General features: G+C 53.6%; 2 protein-coding genes and 1 non-coding gene across 7 annotated transcripts in view; all 3 read left to right on the forward strand.

The window, feature by feature from the left end:
• SUB1 (SUB1 regulator of transcription) overlaps window positions 1-24,188 on the forward strand; it is a 502,862-nt gene that overhangs the window by 340,308 nt on the left and 138,366 nt on the right. The window lies entirely within an intron of this gene.
• The window catches only part of ZFR (zinc finger RNA binding protein), a 113,098-nt gene that overhangs the window by 21,350 nt on the left and 67,560 nt on the right, over window positions 1-24,188 (forward strand). For all 5 annotated transcript variants that reach the window (XM_075328195.1, XM_075328204.1, XM_075328210.1 and 2 more), the window contains exons 7-9: window positions 4,911-5,102; window positions 6,306-6,582; window positions 6,655-6,842. In XM_075328195.1, the coding sequence (XP_075184310.1) occupies window positions 4,911-5,102; window positions 6,306-6,582; window positions 6,655-6,842 (657 nt within the window). The remainder of the gene's footprint in view (window positions 1-4,910; window positions 5,103-6,305; window positions 6,583-6,654; window positions 6,843-24,188) is intronic.
• LOC142258771 (small nucleolar RNA SNORA66) lies at window positions 4,565-4,690 on the forward strand. The gene has a single exon (XR_012727866.1). It is a non-coding gene; the product is annotated as a small nucleolar RNA SNORA66 (small nucleolar RNA).

Below are 24,188 nucleotides of genomic sequence, written 5' to 3' on the forward strand. Positions count from 1 at the left end.
CCCCAATCTCCAGGCTTGCGGCTAGATCCATAGTTGCAGTGGAGATGGGAATTCACTTAAAGATGCCATTGACAGACAGACAGACCTCTGGTTGAAATCTGTCTGTGTAGCTATCAGCGTGTCGGTTGCTCCGGCATTCGCAGCCGTATGGGCACTCTAACCTATTTCAGCTGGTCTTGCGCAGCTGCTCTTGAGCACATGTACATCTGTGCCGCAGGTGGTGCCCTTAACCTCGCAATGTCTGCATTGCGACTTACCCTAGTAATACTGTCCTGGGGGGGACAGTCGAGGTTGGTCCTTCCCAGGCTCGGGCAAGTCCCAATGGTCCTCGTCTAAAAGGACTCAAAAGGCTCAGAGGGGCTCAGATTCCGGCCGGGCTCATTCACGCCCAAGGAAGGCAGCAGGAGGAACCGCTACCAAGGCGATCTCCTCATGTATTTCAGCTCTCTCTCTCCGCATCCGCGGTTGGTGGCAGAATCTCCCGCTTCTGGGTACATTTAGCTGCCACAGGTCACAGACCGGTGGGTGAGAGACATTGTGTCTCACGTGTACAGGATAGAGCTCTGTTTTCGTCCTCCGGCTCGACTCTTCAGAACTCCCCCCCCCACCCCACCGAGCCGATGCTCTTCTGCAGGCAGAAGGAGTGGTAATCCCTGTTCCTCTTCAGGAACAAGACACGGTTTTTTCCTCCAATCTTATTGGGGTGCCAAAAAAGGGTGGCTTTTTCCGTTCCGTTCTGGACCTAAAACTGCTCACCAAGCACGTGAAAGCCAGGCGGTTCCGGATGTAACCCTCCGCTCCGTCATTGCCTCAATGTCTCAAGGAGATTTCCTAGCATCAATAGACATCAGGATGCTTATCTCCACGTGCCGATTGCTCCAGAGCACCAGCGTTTGCTACGTTTCGTTATTGAAGACGAGCATCTTCAGTGCGTACCACTGCCCTTCGGTCTGGCGACAGCCCTACGGGTTTTCACCAAGTTCAGGGCAGCAGTGGGAGCAGTCCTGCACTCTCAGGGTCACTCTGTGATCCTTACTGGACGATCCACTTGTCAAGGCACCCTCTCAAGAGGCATGCCGACACAGCCTGAACGTGGCGCTGGAGACTCTCCAGAGTTTCGGGTGGATCATCAACTTTTCAAGGTTACATCGGGCACCGACCCAATCGCTGACATATCTGGGCACGGAGTTTCACACTCCCTCAGCGATAGTGAAGCTTCCGCTGGACAAGCAGCGTTCACTACAGTCGGGGGTGCAGTCTCTCCTTCAAGGCCAGTCACACCCTTTAAGACGCCTCATGCAGAGGCAGTCACTTTCGCGCAGTTCGTCTGCGTCCACTTCAATGGGACATGCTTTGCCAATGGGTTGGGGAGTCGACGTCCCTAGAAAGGAACGTTTCCCTTCTCAGACGGTCAAGGACTCTCTTCAGAGGAGTCCATCCTTCAGATCAATGTTCTGGAAATCTGGGCAGTGCATCTTGCCCTGCAAGCCTTCCAGCAGTGGCTGGAAGGAAAACAGATCCGAATTCAGTCGGACAATTCCACAGCGGTGGCAGACATCGCCCACCAAGGCGGAACACGCATCGCCAAGCCTACCAGGCAATCCGGCGGATTCTGATGTGGGTGGGGGACAGAGCATCCACCATATCCGCAGTTCACATCCCGGGCGTAGAAAATTGGGAAGCAGACTTCCTCAGTCGCCTGGGCATGGACGCAGGGGAATGGCCTCTGCACCCAGTATGGTGTCAGGAAATCTGTAGCCGCTGGGAGATGCCGGACGTCGACCTAATGGCGTCTCGGCACAACAACAAGGTCCCGATTTTCATGGCGCGGTCTCACGAGCAAAGAGCTCTGGCGGCAGGCGCCCTAGTTCAGGATTGGTCGCAGTTCCAGCTACCCTATGTGTTTTCTACTCTGGCACTGTTGCCCAGAGTGCTACGCAAGCTCAGCTCCGCTTGCCGCCGCGCCATCCTCGTCGTCCCAGACTGACCGAGGAGGTCGTGGTCCCGGATCTGTGGCATCTCACGGTCGGCCAACCGTGGGCACTCTCAGACCGGCCAGACTTACTGTCCCAAGGGCCGTTCTTTCCACTGAATTCTACGGCCCTGATCCGGCCTGTGCGGCCATCGAGTCCGAGATCCTAGCGTCTTCAGGATTATCTCAAGACGTCATTGTCACCATGAGACGGGCTAGGAAGCCGACGTCTGCCAAAATCTACCACAAGACGTGGAAGTTATTCTTATCTTGGTGCTCTGCTTAGGGAGTGTCTCCCTGGCCATTTGCATTGTCTCCTTTTTCCCCCCTTCCTGCATCTGGATTGGGAAAAGGTTTGTCGCTCGGCTCCCTTAAAGGACAAGTCGCAGCGCTGTCGGTATTCTTTCAGAAGCGCCTAGTACGACTTCCTCAGGTACGCACGTTCCTGCAGGGGGGTTATCACATTGTCCCTCCGTACAAGAGGCCGTCAGACCCATGGGATCTGCACAGGGTATTAATTGCTCTCTAGGAGCCGCCCTTCGAGCCTCTGAGGGATGTTTTCACTTTCTCGACTTTCACAGAAAGTGGCCTTTCTGGTAGCGGTCACGTCTTTTCGGAGAGTGTCCGAACTAGCAGCGCGGTCATCCAAAGCTCCCTTCCTGGTGTTCACCAAGATAAGGTAGAGCTGCGTCCGATCCCAGAGTTTCTCCCTAAGGTGGTATTCCCTTTTTATCACAATCAGGATATCTCCTTACCTTCCTTTTATCCATTTCATCGATATGTAATGGCTTTGCATTGTTGGATCTGGTGTAGAGCACCCAGAATCTACATTCCCGCACGGCGCTCCTGCGCCGCTCGGATGCACTCTTTGTCCTTGTCACTGGTCAGCGCAAGGGATCGCAGGCTGCAACATCCACCCTGGCTCAATGGATCAAGGAACCAATCCTTGAAGCCTACCGTTCTACTGGGCTTCCGGTTCCATCAGGGCTGAAGGCCCATTCTACCAGAGCCGTGGATGCGTCCTGGGCATTACGGCACCAGGCTACGGCTCAACAGGTGTGCCAGGCAGCTACCTGGTCGAGTCTGCACACTTTCACCAAACATTATCAGGTGCATACCTATGCTTCGGCGGACGCCAGCCTAGGTAGAAGAGTCCTGCAGGCGGCAGTTGCCTCCCCGTAGGGAAAGGCTGTCTTGCAGCTCTAACATGAGGTATTTCTTTACCCACCCAGGGACAGCTTTTGGACGTCCCAATCGTCTGGGTCTCCCAATGGAGCGCCGAAGAAGAAGGGAATTTTGTTACTTACCGTAAATTCCTTTTCTTCTAGCTCCTATTGGGAGACCCAGCACCCGCCCTGTTGTCCTTCGGGATTTTTGGTTGTTTTCGGGTACACATGTTGTTCATGTTAAATGGTTTTCAGTTCTCCGATGTTACTTCGGAGTGAATTTGTTTAAACCAGTTATTGGCTTTCCTCCTTCTTGCTTTTGCACTAAAACTGGTGAGCCAGTGATCCCACTGGGGGTGTATAGCCAGAAGGGGAGGGGCCTTACACTTTTTAGTGTAATGCTTTGTGTGGCCTCCGGAGGCAGTAGCTATACACCCAATCGTCTGGGTCTCCCAATAGGAGCTAGAAGAAAAGGAATTTACGGTAAGTAACAAAATTCCCTTCTTTTGTTTTATAAGATGCACCCCAAATTTAGAGAGAAAAAATATGGGGTCCGTCTTATAATTCGGTGGTGTAGCAGGTCTCAGGAGACGGGCGGGGGTTGAGCAGGGCGATGCTGCGGGTGGTGCAGTGGGTGTCCCAGATCATTGCTGCGGGCACTGTGAGGCAGGAGGAGCATCCAGAAACTTTCGCCGATGCGGGCTTCAATAAAATGGCACCCGAAGTCGGCGTGTGCGCAGATGAAGCTGTCGGCTCATTTACAAGCAGAGATCTCATCTGCGCATACGCCATCTCCAGGCATCATTTTCCTTAAATCCGCTGCAGGGAGATCAATGGGCCAGAGGTGGCGCATGCGCAGATGAGATCAATGGGCCAGAGGTGGCGCATGCGCAGAGGAGATCAGTGGGCCAGAGGTGGCGCATGCGCAGAGGAGATCAGTGGGCCAGAGGTGGCGCATGCGCAGAGGAGATCAGTGGGCCAGAGGTGGCGCATGTGCAGAGGAGATCAGTGGGCCAGAGGTGGCGCATGCGCAGAGGAGATCAGTGGGCCAGAGGTGGCGCATGCACAGAGGAGATCGGTGGTGCCTGCGCAGAGGAGATCTTCAGCTGAGAGCTGTGCACACGCCGACTCTAGGCGCCATTATTTGAAGCTCGCACCGCTGACCTTTTCAAAATGGCGACCCCTGCCTCATAGCCCGCAGCAACGCCCACACAGCACAGCGCCCGTGGCCCACAGCATCCCCTGTGAGCGCCCCTCTCCACCTCGCCCCCGGTAAGCTACATTCAGATTATAAGGCGCACCCATAAATTTCCCTCCAAATTTTTGGGAGGAAAAGTGCGTCTTATAATCTGAAAAATATGGTACTTACGTCTGGGGGTGTCCTATATGATCCTGCGTACGTTTCTGTAGCAGATGGGACGCTCACTTGCAAACTAGATCACTAGCTCTGCTGCCAGTCGCAGAAGCGAGGGGAACACGTTTGCTATAATAACCGATGTAGAAATGCAAAAGGCACCGGATTGATTCTTTTGCTTTGTATTCCTACACAACAGGCTTATTCTTTGACCCTTCCAATTTAAGAGACTTTTATTGACCGTTTTAGCATTTTTACGTCTTCTATCCTTTCTCTTGTCACCCTCCACGACAGCACAGTTATCCTGTGTGCTGTCGTGGAGGGTTTCCTAGAAACCGAATTAACGGTAAGATTCCATTTTTTTTTTTTTTTTTTTTTTTTTTTTTTTTTTTTTTGTTTTTCCTTTGATAAATTACAGACTTATAAGGAGCATTTAGAAGGACAAAAGCACAAGAAAAAAGAAGCCGCCTTAAAAGCTTCCCAAAACACAACCAGCAGCAGCACAGCGATCCGCGGGACCCAGAACCAGCTCCGCTGTGAGCTGTGCGATGTCTCTTGCACAGGGGCAGATGCGTACGCTGCCCACATCAGAGGCGCTAAACACCAGAAGGTACGTGCACATTACTGGAATATCTACACAAAACCCAGTTTAAAAAAAAAATCCAGTTTCTGTGGACATTCAAGCTTAGGCTTCTTTCACACATTAGTTTTTTGCCATCAGGCACGATCCGGCGAAAAAACTGATGCGACAGATCCATCGCATTAGTTTTTTCCATGCGTTCCTTCCGTTTTTTGATGGATCCGTTGTGATACTGAGCATGCTCAGTTTAAAAAAAAAAAAAAAAACCCAGATCCGTCGTTGGATTCCGTCATATGTCGGATGACGACGGATCCGGCGCCCATAGGCTTCCATTATGCTACATGCTGGACGGTGCCGGGTCCGGCGTGGCCCGTTTTTTTGCCGGAGACAAAAAAAAAAACATTCCATGCTGCGTCCTTTCTGGCAGCCGGATGCCACATGCAACGCAAGGCCATCCGGCACAATCCGGCGCTAATACAAATCTGTGGGGAATAAAATGGATCTAACGCCAGATCAGTTTTATCCGTAATTTGCCGGATTGTGCCTGACTGTGAAAAACCGATGTGTGAAAGCAGCCTTATCCTCCTAGAAACTCCCGACTACATCAGCCGTGTCTCCATGTAATATATGTGATACTGTCAAGGGAGGAATTTGGGTGAAGACTGCTTAATGGAGTCTTCGTTTGGGAATAACAGAGACTGTGCCGTATTAGCTGTATACCAGTGCCGATATATCAATGTATCAGACAATAAACACACAGACATGCTCTCTTTGAGCCAGCGTCATCAACTGACTCGTGTATTCGATAGATCCAATTATACAGAAAAGGTACTTCGGCCTTGAAGCTAAACAGGGAGTACTCCTTAATTTCTCACAGCGCAGTTTTTCTTGTACATTCTTTCTGTGTGAACATTACTGATAACACTTTTGCAGCTTCACATTCTGGCTTCATTATCTTTGGTTAACTCCTTCATGACTATACAACTTTGAATTATACTATGGGTCTATGCGATGGCTACATAGACAGACAGATTATGCAACTACATCTAAATTTTGATTATTTATATACATAGATATTCTTCTTACGTTTGAACAAACAACCTATAGCTCAGTCGACCTCTACAACACTTTGTCTCCCCTGCCTCCTGCTTTTGATAAGTGTCTTCTCTTACAAGCAGGAGGCAGATAAAGTGAATTTTCCCAGCCTCTAAACTTGCAAATTTTCCCCTACAGGTTGTAAAGCTTCACACCAAGCTCGGCAAACCCATTCCATCCACCGAGCCAAATGTCGTGAGCCAGTCTGTCACTTCAGCAGCCGTCTCCAAGACGGCGGCGTCCTCCGGCAGCGCCTCCAGCGCTAACGGGAGCTCCTCCATCACCACAGCTGCCGCCAAGCTGCTGACGTCCACTTCTAGCGCCTCTCTCGGCTCCTCGAGCGCAGGCAAATTGTCTACCATCTCCTCTAACAGCATCGTGAAGAAAATAACCACACCGAAAATAACCTTCATAGGCAAGTGGAAAAATAATGCACTAGAATATCAACAGTCTGGCCTCTGTGTATTTACTGTGCGTTCATTCCTAGGTGGGACTAAGTTGCAGTCCACTGGAAATAAGACCGAGGACAGTAAGATGACCGACGGCACCAAGCTCGCATCGAATTCCAGCGCGCAGTCCCAGGAAGTGAAGATGGATCCCATGTCCGAAGCTGCTCAGACCCTGGCCGCCCTGCAGAGCGATGTCCAGCCCGTCGGCCATGATTATGTCGAGGAGGTGCGTTGCCGTGTCTTCACTTTGAGGTTTCACCGTCAGCACCGATATAACGAGTCGTTAAAATAAATCGTGCCTTCGTTGTTAACTCTCAGCCAAGTAGCAGTGCCATACGGGGTCACGGGGAAATGTCATTCTCAGGGGTATTGAATTTTTCAAAACACCATATTGCATTGCTTCTTTCTTCCTCCTGCTTCCCACACACATAGCTGCTCGGCTTCTTGGCAGCTGCGTCCCCGGAGCCCCCGCTCTGCTCTGATTTTCAAGTGAAACCAATTCTAATAAGAGAAAATGTCAACAGCGTTCGCTCACGAGCTGACACTTGGCAGCCATCTTTCCTGCAGTTATCTGCACCAACGCCTGTCAGATCGCAATTATTTCTGCTCCCCGAGTCTCACCAGAATACTGATCTAAGCGGCTTGTATCGGGAGATTCATGGCTTTTATTCATGGGGGGGAAGGGGGTTTGTCTGTCAACATAACAGGAGAATGGTTTTATACGTTTCCATACATTCCACTCACTTTAGTAGGTATCACACCATTACAGAAATTTTTTTTGCCCATAGTAAATGGTGCAGACTCTGCAGAGAGGATAACTGATAACTTGTTTAGTGCTGGAGTCCCCTATGAATCAAAGAATGGGGCTCCGAAATGTGTCGTGTGCATTCGTGTCATGGTTTATGGGACGGTTGTAGAAATCTCCCGTCCTATAAACCATGAATGGGACAGTAGCTCCCAATCACAGGCATTTAAGAGCCCTGTTCTCTGGATCGGCGGTGGTCCGACCATTGGGGACGGTTGTGGTGGTTGAGGACGTTAAATGTCAGGAAATAAATATTGGTGTTCCTTTTAAAGAGGACCAACCATAAGGATTTCTTTATCGTTCCTATGGGAGACCCAGACATTGGGTGTATAGCTTCTGCCTCCGGAGGACACCCAAAGTACTACACTCAAAAGTGTAGCTCCTCCCTCTGAGCTTATACACCCCCTGGAGAACCAGATCTAGCCAGTTTATCGCTTTGTGTTCAGGAGGCATACATCCACACATGCATTCTCATCTGATTTTTCATTTTTGGAAAGAGTTTGAAGAAAAGTGAGTCCAAGCCTGGACCCCGGCATATCCCTTCTCACCCCACTGTGTCGGCGGTGCTGTTAAGGTTGATTCCAAGGCTGGAGCCTTACATGCCGCGCTCCTTCACCATCCCTCCTGGGCTCTGGCTTGAAGTGGGAGCCAGCACGGTTCTCCATGCTTGGCAGGAGACCGGTCTCCATCCGCAGCCCTTCAGGATCCTGCTGGACCGGAGAACTCTCCCCCAGGGACTTGGAACCCTGCGTCTCAGCAAGCTAAGTACCTGAGACGTTTATATATGGGGGTCCCTTGTACTTTATTGTTGGGGGAGAGTGTGCTGAGTGATTTTTGTGACATTTCCGGCGGGTTCTCTGGCTGTCGCCTGAGAACCGCGCCGATGGTGCCTGCGCGCCGGCCGCACCGCTCAAATTTAAGCCCCGGCTTTGCCGGAGGCCTACTTTCGGTTTCACTGCCCTCGCATGTCATTCATGCAGAGGGACAGCGCGGCTCCGCCCAGCGGCCGTTCTGCACAGGGGAGAGACACTCCTCACTGAGTTCATGTCTCCTCCCCTGTAGGTCTCTTTGGCCCTCCAGATCCCGCTCTGAGTGAGTCCCGCCCCCTCTCTTCACTCCGGCGCCATTTTCTCAGCGTTCTTCCCTGCGATCAGCGCTGGCTGCAGCATCCCTGCTGAGGTGCTTGGGGGTCCGGGCTTTGGGATCTGGAGGGCACACAAACCGCTCCTGCGGTCTGGTAAGCCACAACCTCTGGTTGTGGACCTTTTGTATATACTCTCTGGGGGTCATTCTGGCAGAGCCCCCACTCCAGCAGCATGTCTCACACGAGGAGCAAGGCTCCAAAGCTGTGTTCAGTATGCGCTGCATGTAAGCTCGTGCTGCCTGAACCGAGCACATATCCACATTGTGATGCCTGCTCTAACCTGACGATGCCTCAGCCTGGAATCGCCCCCCCCCAGTGGTCTCTCAGGCTGCTCCGGTCCCTGTGGCTGAACCCCCGGCTTGGGTAGAATCTTTCTCTAGGTCAATCTCCCAGTCTTTTGCCGACTCCATGGGACATCTGTCCAGGACTTTGCTGAACATGCATCAGCCGCCTTCACAGGGTGCCTCTTCTGCTAGGGCTCTGTCAGCAGAGCTCATAGAGGATTCATCATCTGGTCCCAGACCCCGTCCTCCTAAAAGGAGACGCAGGGCTCCCTCTCCTTCCTCGTCCCGCGGCTCTGTTTCAGACGCTGACTCGCGGGACGAGGAGGATGCCTTTACAGGGGGAATCGGTGGCTAACACATGTGCCCCATTGGTCTGTCAGAAAGTGACTCAGATGTTAGTGATTTGATTGCGTCCATTAATTCTGTACTGGACCTCAATCCGCCAGTATCAGAGGAGCAACCCTCTCTGGCAGAAAAGCACCAGTTTACCTCGCCTAAGAGGACAAAGAGTGTGTTCTTTAACCACTCCAGTTTTCAGGCCGCTGTGTCCAAGCCCAGGGCCTGTCCTGACAAACGCTTCCCAAAGCGTGGTTCTGATGACCGGTTTCCATTTCCACCTGAGGTGGTCAAGGAGTGGGCTCATTCACCAAAGGTAGACCCTCCGGTATCTAGACTCTCAGCCCGGACCTTTGTGTCGGTGGCTGACGGCACCTCACTTAAGGATTCCACTGACCGCCAGGTCGACCTTCTAGCCAAGTCTGTGTATGAAGCTGCGGGGGCCTCGTTCTCCCCAACTTTTGCAGCAGTGTGGGCTCTCAAAGCCATCTCTGCTTCTCTAGAGGAGATGCATTCCCTCGCCAGGGAATCTATGCCCGAAATGGTCGCTTTAACTTCCCAAGCTTCAGCTTTTTCATCCTATGCCATGTCTGCCATGCTGGAGGCTTCTCACCGCACTGCGGTGGCTTCGGCTAATTCCCTCGCTATCCGCAGGATCCTGTGGCTTTGAGAGTGGAAGGCAGATGCTTCCTCGAAGAAGTTCCTTGCTGGACTCCCTTTTGCTGGGTCCAGGCTGTTCGGTGAACAGCTGGATGAAATTATTAAGGATGCTACTGGCGGGAAGAGTACTTCCATGCCACAAACCAAAACCAGGAAACCTGTCCAGGGTAGGAATCAGTCGAGGTTTCGTTCCTTTCGTTCCTCCAACTGGTCGTCCTCTAAGCCCTCGGCCTCGTCCACTAACTCAGCCAAGGACCAAAAATCCAGCTGGCGCACAAAAGCGCGTCCACAGAAGACCGCAGGAGCTGCTGCCACTAAGGCAGCCTCCTCTTGACTATCTGTCCACGCCAGCAACGTCCTTAGTCGGTGGCAGGCTCTCCCACTTTGGCGACGTGTGGTTTCAACACGTCTCCGATCAGTGGGTGCGGGATATCATCTCCCACGGCTACAGGATAGAATTCTCTTCCAGCCCGCCAAACAGATTTTTTCTGTCTACTCCCCCCTGCTCCAAGGCCGCCGCCTTCTCTCAGGCCGTGGCAGCCTTGCAGGCCAATGGAGTAATTGTACCAGTTCCCGCCCGGGAACGGTTCAGCGGTTTCTACTCAAATCTATTCCTAGTCCTCAAAAAGGACGGTTCCTTCCGGCCCATCCTGGATCTCAAGCTTCTCAACAAGCATGTTCAGGTGCGGCACTTTCGCATGGAGTCCCTGCGATCAGTCATTGCCTCAATGACCCAAGGGGATTTCCTGGCATCCATCGACATCAGAGATGCCTATCTGCATGTACCAATTGCAGTTTCACACCAGCGTTGGCTACGTTTTGCAATCGGAGAGGAACATTTCCAATTCGTGGCTCTCCCCTTCGGGTTAGCCACGGCCCCTCGGGTATTCACCAAGGTCATGGCAGCAGTGGTTGCGGTTCTGCACCTCCAGGGGTTGGCAGTGATTCCTTACCTGGACGACCTTCTAGTCAAGGCTTCATCCAGCGCAGACTGTCAGCGGAGTGTCTCGCTCACTCTCGCCACTCTAGCCCAATTCGGGTGGCTTGTCAATATGCCCAAATCCACTCTGACTCCGACCCAGAGGCTCACGTACCTAGGGATGCAGTTCGAGACTCTGCCGGCACTTGTGAAGCTGCCCTTAGTCAAACAGCAGTCCCTCCAACTGGCGGTGCGCTCTCTGCTGAGGCCCCGCCGTTATTCCATCAGGCACCTGATGCAGGTGCTGGGTCAGATGGTGGCGTCAATGGAAGCTGTTCCCTTTGCCCAGTTCCATCTGCGTCCCCTGCAGCTGGACATTCTCCACTGTTGGGACAAGCAGTCTTCCTCCTTGCACAGGCTAGTGGCTCTGTCGCCACAGACCAGGAGCTCTCTTCAGTGCTGGCTTCGGCCCCTCTCTCTGTCTGAGGGGCGCTCCTTCCTGGCCCCATCCTGGGTGATCCTCACCACAGATGCCAGTCTATCCGGCTGGGGAGCGGTATGTCTCCACCACCGAGCGCAGGGCACTTGGACTCCGTCCGAGTCAGCCCTCTCGATCAATGTGCTGGAAACCAGAGCTGTGCTTCTAGCTCTCCTAGCCTTTCACCACCTGTTGGCGGGCAAGCACATCAGAGTCCAGTCAGACAACGCGACAGCAGTTGCCTACATCAATCACCAAGGCGGGACACGCAGCCGCCTTACAATGTTGGAGGTTCAACGCATCCTTCAATGGACGGAGGACTCCAAGTCCACCATATCCGCAGTCCACATCCCAGGCGTGGAAAACTGGGAAGCAGATTATCTCAGCCGTCAAACCGTGGACAGTGGCGAGTGGTCCCTGCATCCGGCAGTGTTTCAGTCAATCTGCCGCAAGTGGGGCACTCCGGAAGTGGACCTAATGGCATCCCGTCACAACAACAAGGTTCCGGTTTACGTGGCTCGCTCCCACGATCCTCAGGCCTTTGCAGCGGACGCTTTGGTTCAAGATTGGTCCCAGTTTCGTCTGTCCTACGTGTTTCCCCATCTAGCTCTCTTGCCCAGAGTTCTGCGCAAGATCAGAATGGAGGGCCGTCGAGTCATCCTCATTGCTCCGGACTGGCCCAGGCGAGCTTGGTACCCAGACCTGCTCCATCTGTCCGTAGAGGTGCCGTGGCATCTTCCGGACCGTCCAGACCTTCTCTCACAAGGTCCGGTTTTCCGCCAGAATTCTGCGGCTCTCAGATTGACGGCGTGGTTCTTGAGTCCTGGATCTTGACGGCTTCTGGTATCCCCCCTGAAGTCATCTCCACTATGACTCGGGCCCGTAAGTCTTCCTCTGCCAAGATCTATCACAGGACTTTCCTGTCCTGGTGTCGCTCTTCCGGCCATTCTCCTTGGCCTTTTTCCTTGCCGGCCCTTCTGTCTTTTCTACAGTCCGGTCTGCAGCTAGGACTATCCCTCAACTCTCTCAAGGGACAAGTCTCAGCTTTGTCAGTTCTGTTCCAGCGGCGTATCGCCCGGCTGGCTCAGGTCCGCACCTTCATGCAAGGTGCGTCTCACATCCCGCCTTACCGGCGGCCCTTGGATCCCTGGGACCTCAATTTGGTTCTCACGGTTTTGCAGAAACCCCCCTTTGAGCCTCTTAAAGAGGTTTCTTTGTTTCGTCTTTCACAGAAGGTGGTCTTTCTAGTGGCCATAACTTCCCTCAGGAGAGTCTCTGATTTAGCTTCGCTCTCTTCGGAGTCACCTTTTTTTGGTTTTTCATCAAGACAAGGTGGTTCTCCGTCCGACTCCGGACTTTCTCCCCAAGGTGGTTTCTCCTTTCCACCTTAACCAGGACATTACCCTACCTTCCTTTTGTCCGGCTCCTGTTCATCGCTTTGAAAAAGCGTTGCATACTCTGGATCTGGTGCGGGCGCTCCGGATCTATGTGTCTCACACCGCTGTTCTTAGGCGGTGCACCTCTCTTTTTGTGCTAACCACAGGTCGGCGTAAGGGCCTCTCGGCTTCTAAGCCGAACTTAGCCCGTTGGATTAGGTCAACCATTTCGGATGCCTACCAGTGTTCTCAGGTGCCTCTTCCGCCGGGGATCAAGGCACACTCGACCAGAGCTGTCAGTGCCTCTTGGGCTTTCAGGCACCAGGCTACGGCTCAGCAAGTCTGTCAGACTGCCACTTGGACTAGCTTGCATACCTTTTCAAAGCACTACCAAGTGCATGCTCATGCTTCGGCAGATGCGAGCTTGGGCAGACGCATCCTTCAGGCGGCTGTCGCCGACTTGTGAAGTTAGGCTCCGCCTACTTCTCAGTTTTTCTGTTTATTCCCACCCATGGACTGCTTTGAGACGTCCCAATGTCTGGGTCTCCCATAGGAACGATAAAGAAAAAGAGAATTTCTTCGGCGCTCCATTGGGAGACCCAGACGATTGGGTGTATAGCTACTGCCTCCGGAGGCCACACAAAGCATTACACTAAAAAGTGTAAGGCCCCTCCCCTTCTGGCTATACACCCCCCGTGGGAACACGGGATGCTCAGTTTTCAAGCTTTGTGCGAAGGAGGTCAGACATCCACGCATAGCTCCACTGTTTAGTCAGCAGTAGCTGCTGACTATATCGGATGGAAGAAAAGAGGGCCCATATAGGGCCCCCACCATGCTCCCTTCTCACCCCACTTGTGGTTTGTAAGGTTGAGGTACCCATTGCGGGTACGGAGGCTGGAGCCCACATGCTGTTTTCCTTCCCCATCCCCCTGAGGGGCTCTGTGGAAGTGGGATCTTACCGGCCCCCAAACCCTGAGGCCGGGCTCCATCCACAGACCCAGAGAACCTGCTGGAGGAGCTGAGTACCGTCAGGGACAAGGCCCTGCAACATTCAGGTACTCTGTGTCCCCGCACAGACAGGCCACGCACACTCCAGACTTGCTGGGTGTGCTAGTGCGCCGGGGACAGTAGCGCTGCGCGCTGGGGTTACAGTCACTGCAGCTTAGCTGAGTGATTTTATTGTTGGGAACTACCGCACCGGCCGCTCCGGGAGCGGCGGCGCGGCTGGGACTTGTAGTGCGCCGGGGACTCGCGCTGACCGCGCTTTTACGGCGGCAGCGCTCATAAATCTAGTCCCCGGCTTTTGCGGCCTAGCTCAGCTTCAATCCCGCCCCCACCCTGTCAATCAGGGGAAGGGAGAGACGCTGTTCCATAGTCAGCGCTGAGGGCTGGAGTCTTATTTACATACTCCAGCCCTCTCACTGGGCACAGTGGGGCGCAGGTTTCCCGCTCTTGGTCTCAACACGCCCAGGGCCCGCCCCTCTCCACAGGACGCCGGCAGCCATTCCTGCATGCAGTCTGGCTGGAGAAAGGACACAGGCTCTGGGGGACCCAGACAAGGGACTCTGCTGACCACACACCCCCGTTTCTGCGGGCGGTAAGCTGCACATAAGTGCTGGCCCCACTAGTGCCACAGTGTTTTTTGGTGCATTTTTTCCCTGTACCATATATATTGATATTGCACTGTACGGTCGCTTCTTGGCTTATACCCTATATTGCTCTGAGGAGACAACAACATGTCATCCGCAAAACGCAAGGGTGCCAAGGCACGGGCGGTATGCACTGCTTGTGTCGCATGTGGGGCTAATCTACCGGCAGGCTCCAATGACCCCCATTGTGTGCAATGTTCAATCCCTGTGCCACTTCGGCAGCCAGAGCCTATGGTAGTAGTGGCCCAGGCAGAGACGCCTGTGAACCCTGCCCCGGTGACGGGGACAGAATTTGCAATTTTTGCTGATAAGATGTCTGTGACTATGACAAAATCCTGGAGACCTTGCAGTCCAGGCCAGTTTCTCAGACCATGGACACTGCTGTGTCTATGCTCCCCGGTCCCCCTCAGTTGGAACTAATCCGTACTTCAAGGGGGTCCCAGGCATCACAGGCTGAAGACTCTGACTCGGATGACAGTCCCAGGCAGCCTAAGCGGGCTCGCTGGGAAAGACCCTCGACGTCATCACACTGGTCAGGGTCTCAACGAGAAGAGTCCCTGTGTGAGGAGACAGAGGTGGGTGATCAGGAGTCTAATCCTGACACCGCTCTCAATCTAGATACCCCTGATGGTGACGCAATGGTAAATGACCTTATAGCGGCCATCAATAGACTGTTGGATATTTCTCCCCCAGCCCCTTCAGCAGAGGAGGCAGCTGCACAGCAGGAGAAGTTCCATTTTCGGTATCCCAAGCGTAAATTGAGTACTTTTCTGGACCACTCTGACTTCAGAGAATCAGTCCAGAAACATCATGCTTATCCAGACAAGCGTTTTTCCAAACGTCTTAAGGATACACGTTATCCCTTTCCCCCTGACGTGGTCAAACGCTGGACCCAGTGTCCAAAGGTGGATCCCCCAATATCCAGGCTTGCGGCTAGATCCATAGTTGCAGTGGAGGATGGGGCTTCACTTAAAGATGCCAATGACAGACAGATGGACCTGTGGTTGAAATCTGTCTATGAAGCTATCGGCGCGTCGTTTGCTCCAGCATTCGCGGCCGTGTGGGCACTCCAAGCTATTTCCGCTGGTCTGGCACAGGTGGACTCTTTCATACGTCCAGCAGTGCCGCAAGTGGCGTCCTTAACTACGCAAATGTCTGCGTTTGCGACATACGCTATCAATGCGGTACTGGACTCTACGAGCCGTACCTCAATGGCGTCTGCCAACTCTGTGGTTTTGCGCAGAGCCTTGTGGTTAAAGGAATGGAAAGCAGATTCTGCTTCCAAGAAATGTTTAACCAGCTTGCCGCTATCTGGAGACAGACTGTTTGGTGAGCAATTGGCTGAAATCATTAAACAGTCCAAGGGTAAGGACTCCTCCTTACCCCAGCCCAGATCAAGCAAACCTCAGCAGAGGAAGTGGCAGTCGAGGTTTCGGTCCTTTCGAGGCTCGGGCAAGCCCCAATTCTCCTCGTCCAAAGGGACTCAGAAGGAGCAAAGGAGCTCAGATGCCTGGCGGGCTCACTCACGCCCCAAGAAAGCAACCGGAGGAGCAGCTTCCAAGCCGGCTACCTCATGACTTTCGGCCTCCTCTCTCCGCATCCTCGGTCGGTGGCAGGCTCTCCCGCTTTTGCGACATTTGGCTGCCACAGGTCAAAGACCGTTGGGTGAGAGACATTCTGTCTCACGGGTACAGGATAGAGTTCAGTTCTCGTCCTCCGCCTCGGTTCTTCAGAACTTCCCCACATCCCGACCGAGCAGATGCCCTTCTGCAGGCGGTGGGCTCTCTAAGAGCAGAAGGAGTGGTGATCCCTGTTCCTCTTCAGGAACAAGGGCAAGGTTTTTACTCCAATCTCTTTGTGGTGCCAAAAAAGGACGGCTCATTCCGTCCTGTTCTGGACCTAAAACTGCTCAACAAGCATGTGAACGCCAGGCGGTTCCGGATGGAATCCCTCCGCTCCGTCATTGCCTCAATGTCTCAAGGAGATTTCCTTGCATCAATAGACATCAAAGATGCTTATCTCCACGTGCCGATTGCTACAGAGCACCAACGCTTTCTACGTTTCGTGATAGGAGACGACCATCTACAATTCGTAGCTCTGCCATTTGGTCTGGCGACAGCCCCACGGGTTTTCACCAAGGTCATGGCGGCAGTGGTAGCAATCTTGCACTCTCAGGGACACTCGGTGATCCCTTACTTAGACGATCTGCTTGTCAAAGCACCCTCTCAAGGGGCATGCCAACTCAGCCTGAATGTTGCGCTGGAGACTCTCCAGACTTTCGGGTGGATCATCAACTTTTCAAAGTCCAATCTGTCACCGACCCAATCACTAACGTATCTTGGCATGGAGTTTCATACTCTCTCAGCGATAGTGAAGCTTCCGCTGGACAAGCAGCGGTCGCTACAGACAGGGGTGCAGTCTCTCCTTCAAGGTCAGTCGCACCCCTTGAGGCGCCTCATGCACTTCCTAGGGAAGATGGTGGCAGCAATGGAGGCAGTCCCGTTTGCGCAGTTTCATCTGCGCCCACTTCAGTGGGACATTCTCCGCCAATGGGACGGGAAGTCAACATCCCTGGACAGGGAAGTCTCCCTGTCCCAGACGACCAAGGACTCTTTGCAGTGGTGGCTTCTTCCCACCTCTTTATCACAGGGAAGATCCTTCCTACCCCCATCCTGGGCAGTAGTCACGACGGACGCGAGTCTGTCAGGGTGGGGAGCAGTTTTTCTCCACCACAGGGCTCAGGGTACGTGGACTCAGCAGGAGTCCACCCTTCAGATCAATGTTCTGGAAATCAGAGCAGTGTATCTTGCCCTACTAGCCTTCCAGCAGTGGCTGGAAGGAAAGCAGATCCGAATTCAGTCGGACAACTCCACAGCGGTGGCATACATCAACCACCAAGGAGGGACACGCAGTCGGCAAGCCTTCCAGGAAGTCCGGCGGATTCTGATGTGGGTGGAGGACAGAGCATCCACCATATCCGCGGTTCACATCCCGGGCGTGGAAAACTGGGAAGCAGACTTCCTCAGTCGCCAGGGTATGGACGCAGGGGAGTGGTCCCTTCACCCAGACGTGTTTCAGGAAATCTGTCACCGCTGGGGGGTGCCGGATGTCGACCTAATGGCGTCTCGGCACAACAACAAGGTTCCGACCTTCATGGCGCGGTCTCGCGATCAAAGAGCTCTGGCGGTAGACGCCTTGGTGCAAGATTGGTCGCAGTTCCGGCTCCCTTATGTGTTTCCACCTCTGGCACTCTTGCCCAGAGTGCTACGCAAGATCAGATCCGATTGCAGCCGCGTCATACTCGTCGCCCCAGACTGGCCGAGGAGGTCGTGGTACCCGGATCTGTGGCATCTCACGGTCGGCCAACCGTGGGCACTACCAGACCGACCAGACTTACTGTCCCAAGGGCCGTTTTTCCATCGGAATCCTGCGGCCCTGAACCTGACTGTGTGGCCATTGAGTCCTGGATCCTAGCGTCTTCAGGATTATCCCAAGGGGTCGTTGCCACCATGAGACAGGCTAGGAAGCCCACGTCTGCTAAGATCTACCACAGAACGTGGAAGATATTCTTATCCTGGTGCTCTGCTCAGGGAGTGTCTCCCTGGCCATTTGCATTGCCTACTTTTCTTTCTTTCCTGCAATCTGGGTTAGAAAAAGGTTTGTCGCTCGGCTCCCTTAAAGGGCAAGTCTCAGCGCTATCCGTCTTTTTTCAGAAGCGTCTAGCACGACTTTCTAAGGTGCGCACGTTCCTGCAGGGGGTTTGTCATATCGTACCCCCGTACAAGCGGCCGTTAGATCCATGGGATCTGAACAGGGTACTTGTTGCCCTCCAGAAGCCGCCCTTCGAGCCTCTGAGGGATGTTTCACTTTCTCGACTATCGCAGAAAGTAGCTTTTCTGGTGGCGATCACATCTCTTCGGAGAGTGTCTGAGCTAGCAGCGCTGTCTTCCAAGGCTCCTTTCCTGGTCTTCCACCAGGACAAGGTAGTGCTGCGCCCCATTCAGGAGTTTCTCCCTAAGGTGGTATCCTCTTTTCATCTAAATCAGGATATCTCATTGCCTTCCTTTTGTCCTCATGCAGTTCATCGGTATGAGAAGGATTTACATTTGTTAGATCTGGTGAGAGCACTCAGAATCTACATTTCCCGCACGGCGCCCCTGCGCCGCTCCGATGCACTCTTTGTCCTTGTCGCTGGTAAGCGCAAAGGGTCGCAGGCTTCAAAAGCCACCCTGGCTCGATGGATCAAAGAACCAATTCTTGAAGCCTACCGTTCTGCTGGGCTTCCGGTTCCTTCAGGGCTAAAGGCCCACTCAACCAGAGCCGTGGGTGCGTCCTGGGCATTACGACACCAGGCTACGGCTCAACAGGTGTGCCAGGCAGCCACCTGGTCGAGTCTGCACACTTTCACCAAACATTATCAGGTGCATACCTATGCTTCGGCGGACGCCAGCCTAGGTAGAAGAGTCCTGCAGGCGGCGGTTGCCTCCTCGTAGGGAAGGGCTGTTTTTGCAGCTCTAACATGAGGTATTTCTTCGGCGCTCCATTGGGAGACCCAGACGATTGGGTGTATAGCTACTGCCTCCGGAGGCCACACAAAGCATTACACTAAAAAGTGTAAGGCCCCTCCCCTTCTGGCTATACACCCCCCGTGGGAACACGGGATGCTCAGTTTTCAAGCTTTGTGCGAAGGAGGTCAGACATCCACGCATAGCTCCACTGTTTAGTCAGCAGTAGCTGCTGACTATATCGGATGGAAGAAAAGAGGGCCCATATAGGGTCCCCAGCATGCTCCCTTCTTACCCCACTTGTGGTTTGTTAAGGTTGAGGTACCCATTGCGGGTACGGAGGCTGGAGCCCACATGCTGCTTTCCTTCCCCATCCCCCTGAGGGGCTCTGTGGAAGTGGGATCTTACCGGTCTCCAGGCACTGAGACCAGGCTCCATCCACAGACCCAGAGAACCTGCTGGATATGGAGCTGAGTATCGTCAGGGACAGGGCCCTGCTACATCAAGGTACTCTGTGTCCCCATACACATCGCGCACACACACACCAGCATTGCTGGGAGTGTTAGTGCGCCGGGGACAACAGCGCGGAGCGCTTGTGCCATTATTCACTGCAGCTTGCTGAGTGAATTTATGCGATAGAAACGGTCGCGCCGGTCGCGGCTGGGTGTTTTTACACTGTGGCGCGGCTGGGACTTGTGGTGCGCCGGGGACTTCCGCGCTGGCCGTGCACATGGGACGGCCGCGCGTATTACTCGAGTCCCCGGCTTTGCGGCCTAGTTTTCGTTTCGTTCCCGCCCCCAGCCCTGCCAGTCAGGGGAGGGGCGGGACGCTGTACAGAAGGTCAGCGCCGAGAGCTGGAGTCTGCTTTGCATTCTCCAGCCCCCTCACTGAACACAGGGGACGCCAGCTTTCCCGCTCTTGTCTGGGGCACGCCCACGGCCCGCCCCTCTGCACAGGACACCGGCAGCCATTACAGTTTGCAGTCTGGGCTGGAGAACGGAGACAAGCTCTGAGCAACCAGTCACAGGATTCTGGCAACCTCACACCCGCTTTTGTGCGGGCGGTAAGCAGTGCTGACCCCACTAATGCCGGTGTTCATTTGTACTGTACCTACAGCAGCAAAAAAGCAAGGGTGCTAAGGCACAGGCTTTCTATGCTGCTTGTATTGCATGTGCTGAAGTGTTCAGTTGTACTTTATGCCTGTATGCTATACATGGCGCTGTACGGTCGCTATTCTTGGCTATATGCTCTCCTAGATGGCTAGACTACAGCAGCAAAAAGCAAGGGTGCTAAGGCACAGGCTTTCTATGCTGCTTGTACTGCATGTGCTGAAGTGTTCAGTTGTACTTTATGCCTGTATGCTATACATGGCACTGTACGGTCGCTATTCCTGCCTATATACTATCCTAGACGGCTAGACGACAGCAGCAAAAAAGCAAGGGTGCCAAGGCACAGGCTTTCTATGCTGCTTGTATTGCATGTGCTAAAGTGTTCATTTGTACTTTATGCTTGTATGCTATACACTGCACTGTACGGTCGCTTTTCTTGACAGCAGCAAAAAAGCAAGAGGCAGCAAAAAAGCTAGAGTGCCAAGGCACAGGCTTTCTATGCTGCTTGTACTGCATGTGATACTGTTCCACCGGCAGGTTCCACTGATCCCCATTGTGTGCAATGCTCCCCTGTGGCATTTGCTCAGCCGGGGTCTCTGCTAGAGGTGGCCAAAGGAACCACCTATGAACCCTGTCCAGGGACAGGGACGGAGTTGCAGTTTCGGCTGACAGATTGTCTGTGACTATGGCTAACATCTTAGAGACTCTGCAGTCCAGACAGACCGTGGGCAATGTTGATTCAATGCTCCCTAGCCACCCTCATTTGGAACAAATCATTGCTCCGGGGGGGGTCCCATGCATCCCAGGGTGAAGGCTCTGACACGGGCGACAGTCCCAGACAGCCTAAGCGAGCTCGCTGGGAGCGGCACTCGGCTTCATCACTGGTCAGTGTTCCAGCAGGAGGACTCTCTGTATGATGAGGCAGAAGTGGCTGTTCAGGATTCTGATCCTGAGACCGCTCTCAATCCGGACTCTCCGGATGGTGACGCCATAGTGAATGATCTTATAGCGTCCATCAATGGAATGTTGGATATTTCTCCTTCAGCTCTTCCAGTAGAGGAGTCAGCTTCACAGCAGGAGAAATTTCCGTTTTTCAGTATCTCAAGCGTTAATTGAGTACTGTTCTGGCCACTCTGACTTCAGAGAAGCAGTTCAGAAACACCAGGCTTATCCAGATAAGCGTTTCTCCAAATGTATTAAGGATACACGTTATCCCTTTCCACCTGACGTGGTCAAGAGCGGGACCCAGTGTCCAAAGGTGGATCCTCCAATCTCCAGGCTTGCGACTAGATCCATAGTTAGTGGACGATGGGGCTTCCCTTAAAGATGCCACTGACACAGATGGAGCTCGGGTTGAAATCCATCTATGAAGCTATCGGCGCGTCGTTTGCTCCAGCATTCGCAGCCGTATGGGCACTCCAAGCTATTTCAGCTGGTCTTGCGCAGATGGACACTGTCACACGTACATCTGTGCTGCAGGTGGCGTTCTTAATCTCGCATATGTCTGCATTGCCACTTACGCTATTCATGCTGTCCTGGTCTCTACGAGCCGTACACGGGGGCGTAAGCCAACTCCGTGGTTTTGCACAGAGCCTTGGAGTTAAGGAAATGGAAGGCAGAATCGGTTTCCAAAAAAGGGGCTTAACCAATTTGCCATTATCTGGTAACAGACTGTTGGGTGACCGATTGCATAAACTCGAACAGTCCAAGGGTAAGGATTCGTCCTTACTCCAGCCCAGATCAAACAGTCGAGGTTTCGGTCCTTTCCAGGCTCGGGCAGGTCCCAATTTCCTAGTCCAAAATGACTCAAAAGACTCAGAGGGGCTCAGATTCCTGGCGGGCTCACTCACGCCCAAAGACGGCAGCCGGAGGAACCGCTTACAAGGCGGTTTCCTTATGTCTTTCAGCCTCCCTTTATCTCCGCATCCGCGGTCAAGGGCAGATTCTCCCGCTTGGTGGCATTTAGCTGCCACAGGTCAAAGACCGGTGGGTGAGAGACATTTGTCTCACGTGTACAGGATAGAGTTTTGTTCTCGTCCTCTGGCTCGATTTCTTCAAACGACCGAGCCGCTGCTCTTCTGCGAGCAGAAGGAGTGGTAATCCCTGTTCCACTTCAGGCAATCACGATGCTTATCCCCTTGTGCCGATGGCTCCAGAGCACCAGCGTTGCTACGATTCAAGAAGACGAGCATCTTCAATTCGTAGTCCTGCCCTTAGGTCTGGCGACAGCCCCACGGGTTTTCACCAAGGTCATGGCAGCAGTGGTAGCAGGCCTGCACTCTCAGGGTCACTCTGTGATCCCTTACTTGGACGATCTACTTGTCAAGGCACCCTCTCAAGGGGCATGCTAAAGCGGCCTGAACATGGCGCTGGAGACGCTCCAGAGTTTCGGGTGGATCATCAACTTTTCAAAGTTAAATCTGACCGACCCAATCACTGACATATCTTGGCATAGAGTTTCATACTCTCTCAGCGATAGTGAAGCTTCCGCTGGACAAACAGCGTTCACTACAGACAGGGGTGCAGTCTCTCCTTCCAGGCCAGTCACACCCCTTAAGACGCCTCATGCCCTTCTTAGCAAGATAGTGGCAGCAATGGAGGCAGTCCCTTTCGCGCAGTTTCATCTGCGTCCAATTCAATGGGACATTCTCCGCCAAGGGGATGGGAAGTCGACGTCCCTAGATGAGAACGTCACCCTTTCTCAGACGGTCAAGGACTCTCTTCAGTGGTGGCTTCTTCCGCCTCATTGTCAAAAGGGAGGTCCTTCCTACCCCCATCCTGGTTGGTGGTCACGACAGACGCAAGTCTGTCAGGGTGGGGAACAGTCTTTCTCCACCGCAGGACTCTGGAAATCTAAGCAGTGTATCTTGCCCTGCAAGCCTTCCAGCAGTGGCTGGAATGCAAACAGATCCGAGTTCAGTCGGACAACCCCACGGCGGTGGCATACATCAACCACCAAGGTGAAACACGCAGTCGGCAAGCCTCCCAGGAAGTCCGGCGGATCCTGATGTGGGTGGAAGACAGAGCATCCACCATATCCGCAGTTCACATCCCGGGCGTAGAAAACTGGGAAGCAGTCTTCCTCAGTCGCCAGGGTATGGACGCAGAGGAATGGTCTTTGCACCCGGACGTGTTGCAGAAACTCTGTGGCCACCGGGGGAGACCGGACGTCGACCTAATGGCGTCTCGGCACAACAGCGTAGTCTTACGATCAACGGGCTCTGGCGGCAGGCGCCTTAGTTCAGGATTGGTCGCAGTTCCAGCTACCCTAGGTGTTTCCCCCTCTGGCAATGTTGGCCAGAGTGCTACGCAAGACAGCTCCGATTGCCGCCGCACCATCCTCGTCGCACCAGACTGGCAGAGGTGGTCGTAGTTCCCGGAGCCGTGGCATCTCACGATCGGCCGGCCGGGGGCACTATCAGACCGGCCAAACTTTCTGTCCCAAGGGCCGCTTTTTCCATCTCAATGCTACGGCCCTGAACCTGACTGGGTGGACTTGAGTCCTGGCTCCTAGCGTCTTCAGAATTATCTCCAGACGTCATTACGCCCATGAGACGGGCGAGGAAGCCGACGTCTGCCAAGGTCTACCACAGGACGTGGAAGATATTCTTATCTTAGAGCTCTGCTCAGAGAGTGTCTCCCTGGTCATTTGCATTGCCTACTTTTCTTTCCTTCCTGCAATCTGGTTGGAAAACAGGGTTGTCGCTCGGCTCCCTTAAAGGGCAAATCTCAGCGCTGTCTGTATTCTTTCAGAAGCGCCTAGCACAACTTCCTCAGGTACGCACGTTCCTGCAGGAGGTTTGTCACATTATCCCTCCGTACTGAGGCCGTTAGACCCATGGGATCTGAACAGGGTACTACTTGCTCTCTAGAAGCCGCCCTTCGAGCCTCTGAGGGATGTTTTCACTTCTCGACTTTCACAGAGAGTGGCCTTTCTGGTAGCGGTCACGTCTCTGCGGAGAATGTCTGAGCTAGCAGCGCTGCCATCCAAGGCTCCCTTCCTGGTGTTCACCAAGGCAAGGGAGTGCTGCGCCTGATTCCGGGGTTTCTCCCTAAGGTGGTATCCCCCTTTTCAGATGGATCAAGGAACCATTTCTTGAAGCCGACCGTTCTGCTGGGCTTCTGGTTCCATCAGGGCTGAAGGCCCATTCTACCAGAGCCGTGGGTACATCCTGGGCATTACGGCACCAGGCTACGGCTCAACCGGTGTGCCAGGCGGCTACCTGGTCGAGTCTGCACACCTTCACCATGCATTAGCAGGTGCATTCCTACGCTTAGGCGGATGCCAGCCTAAGTAGAAGACTCCT

Source organism: Anomaloglossus baeobatrachus, chromosome 1 (genome assembly GCF_048569485.1).
Source record: "Anomaloglossus baeobatrachus isolate aAnoBae1 chromosome 1, aAnoBae1.hap1, whole genome shotgun sequence".
Classification (NCBI taxonomy): domain Eukaryota; kingdom Metazoa; phylum Chordata; class Amphibia; order Anura; family Aromobatidae; genus Anomaloglossus; species Anomaloglossus baeobatrachus.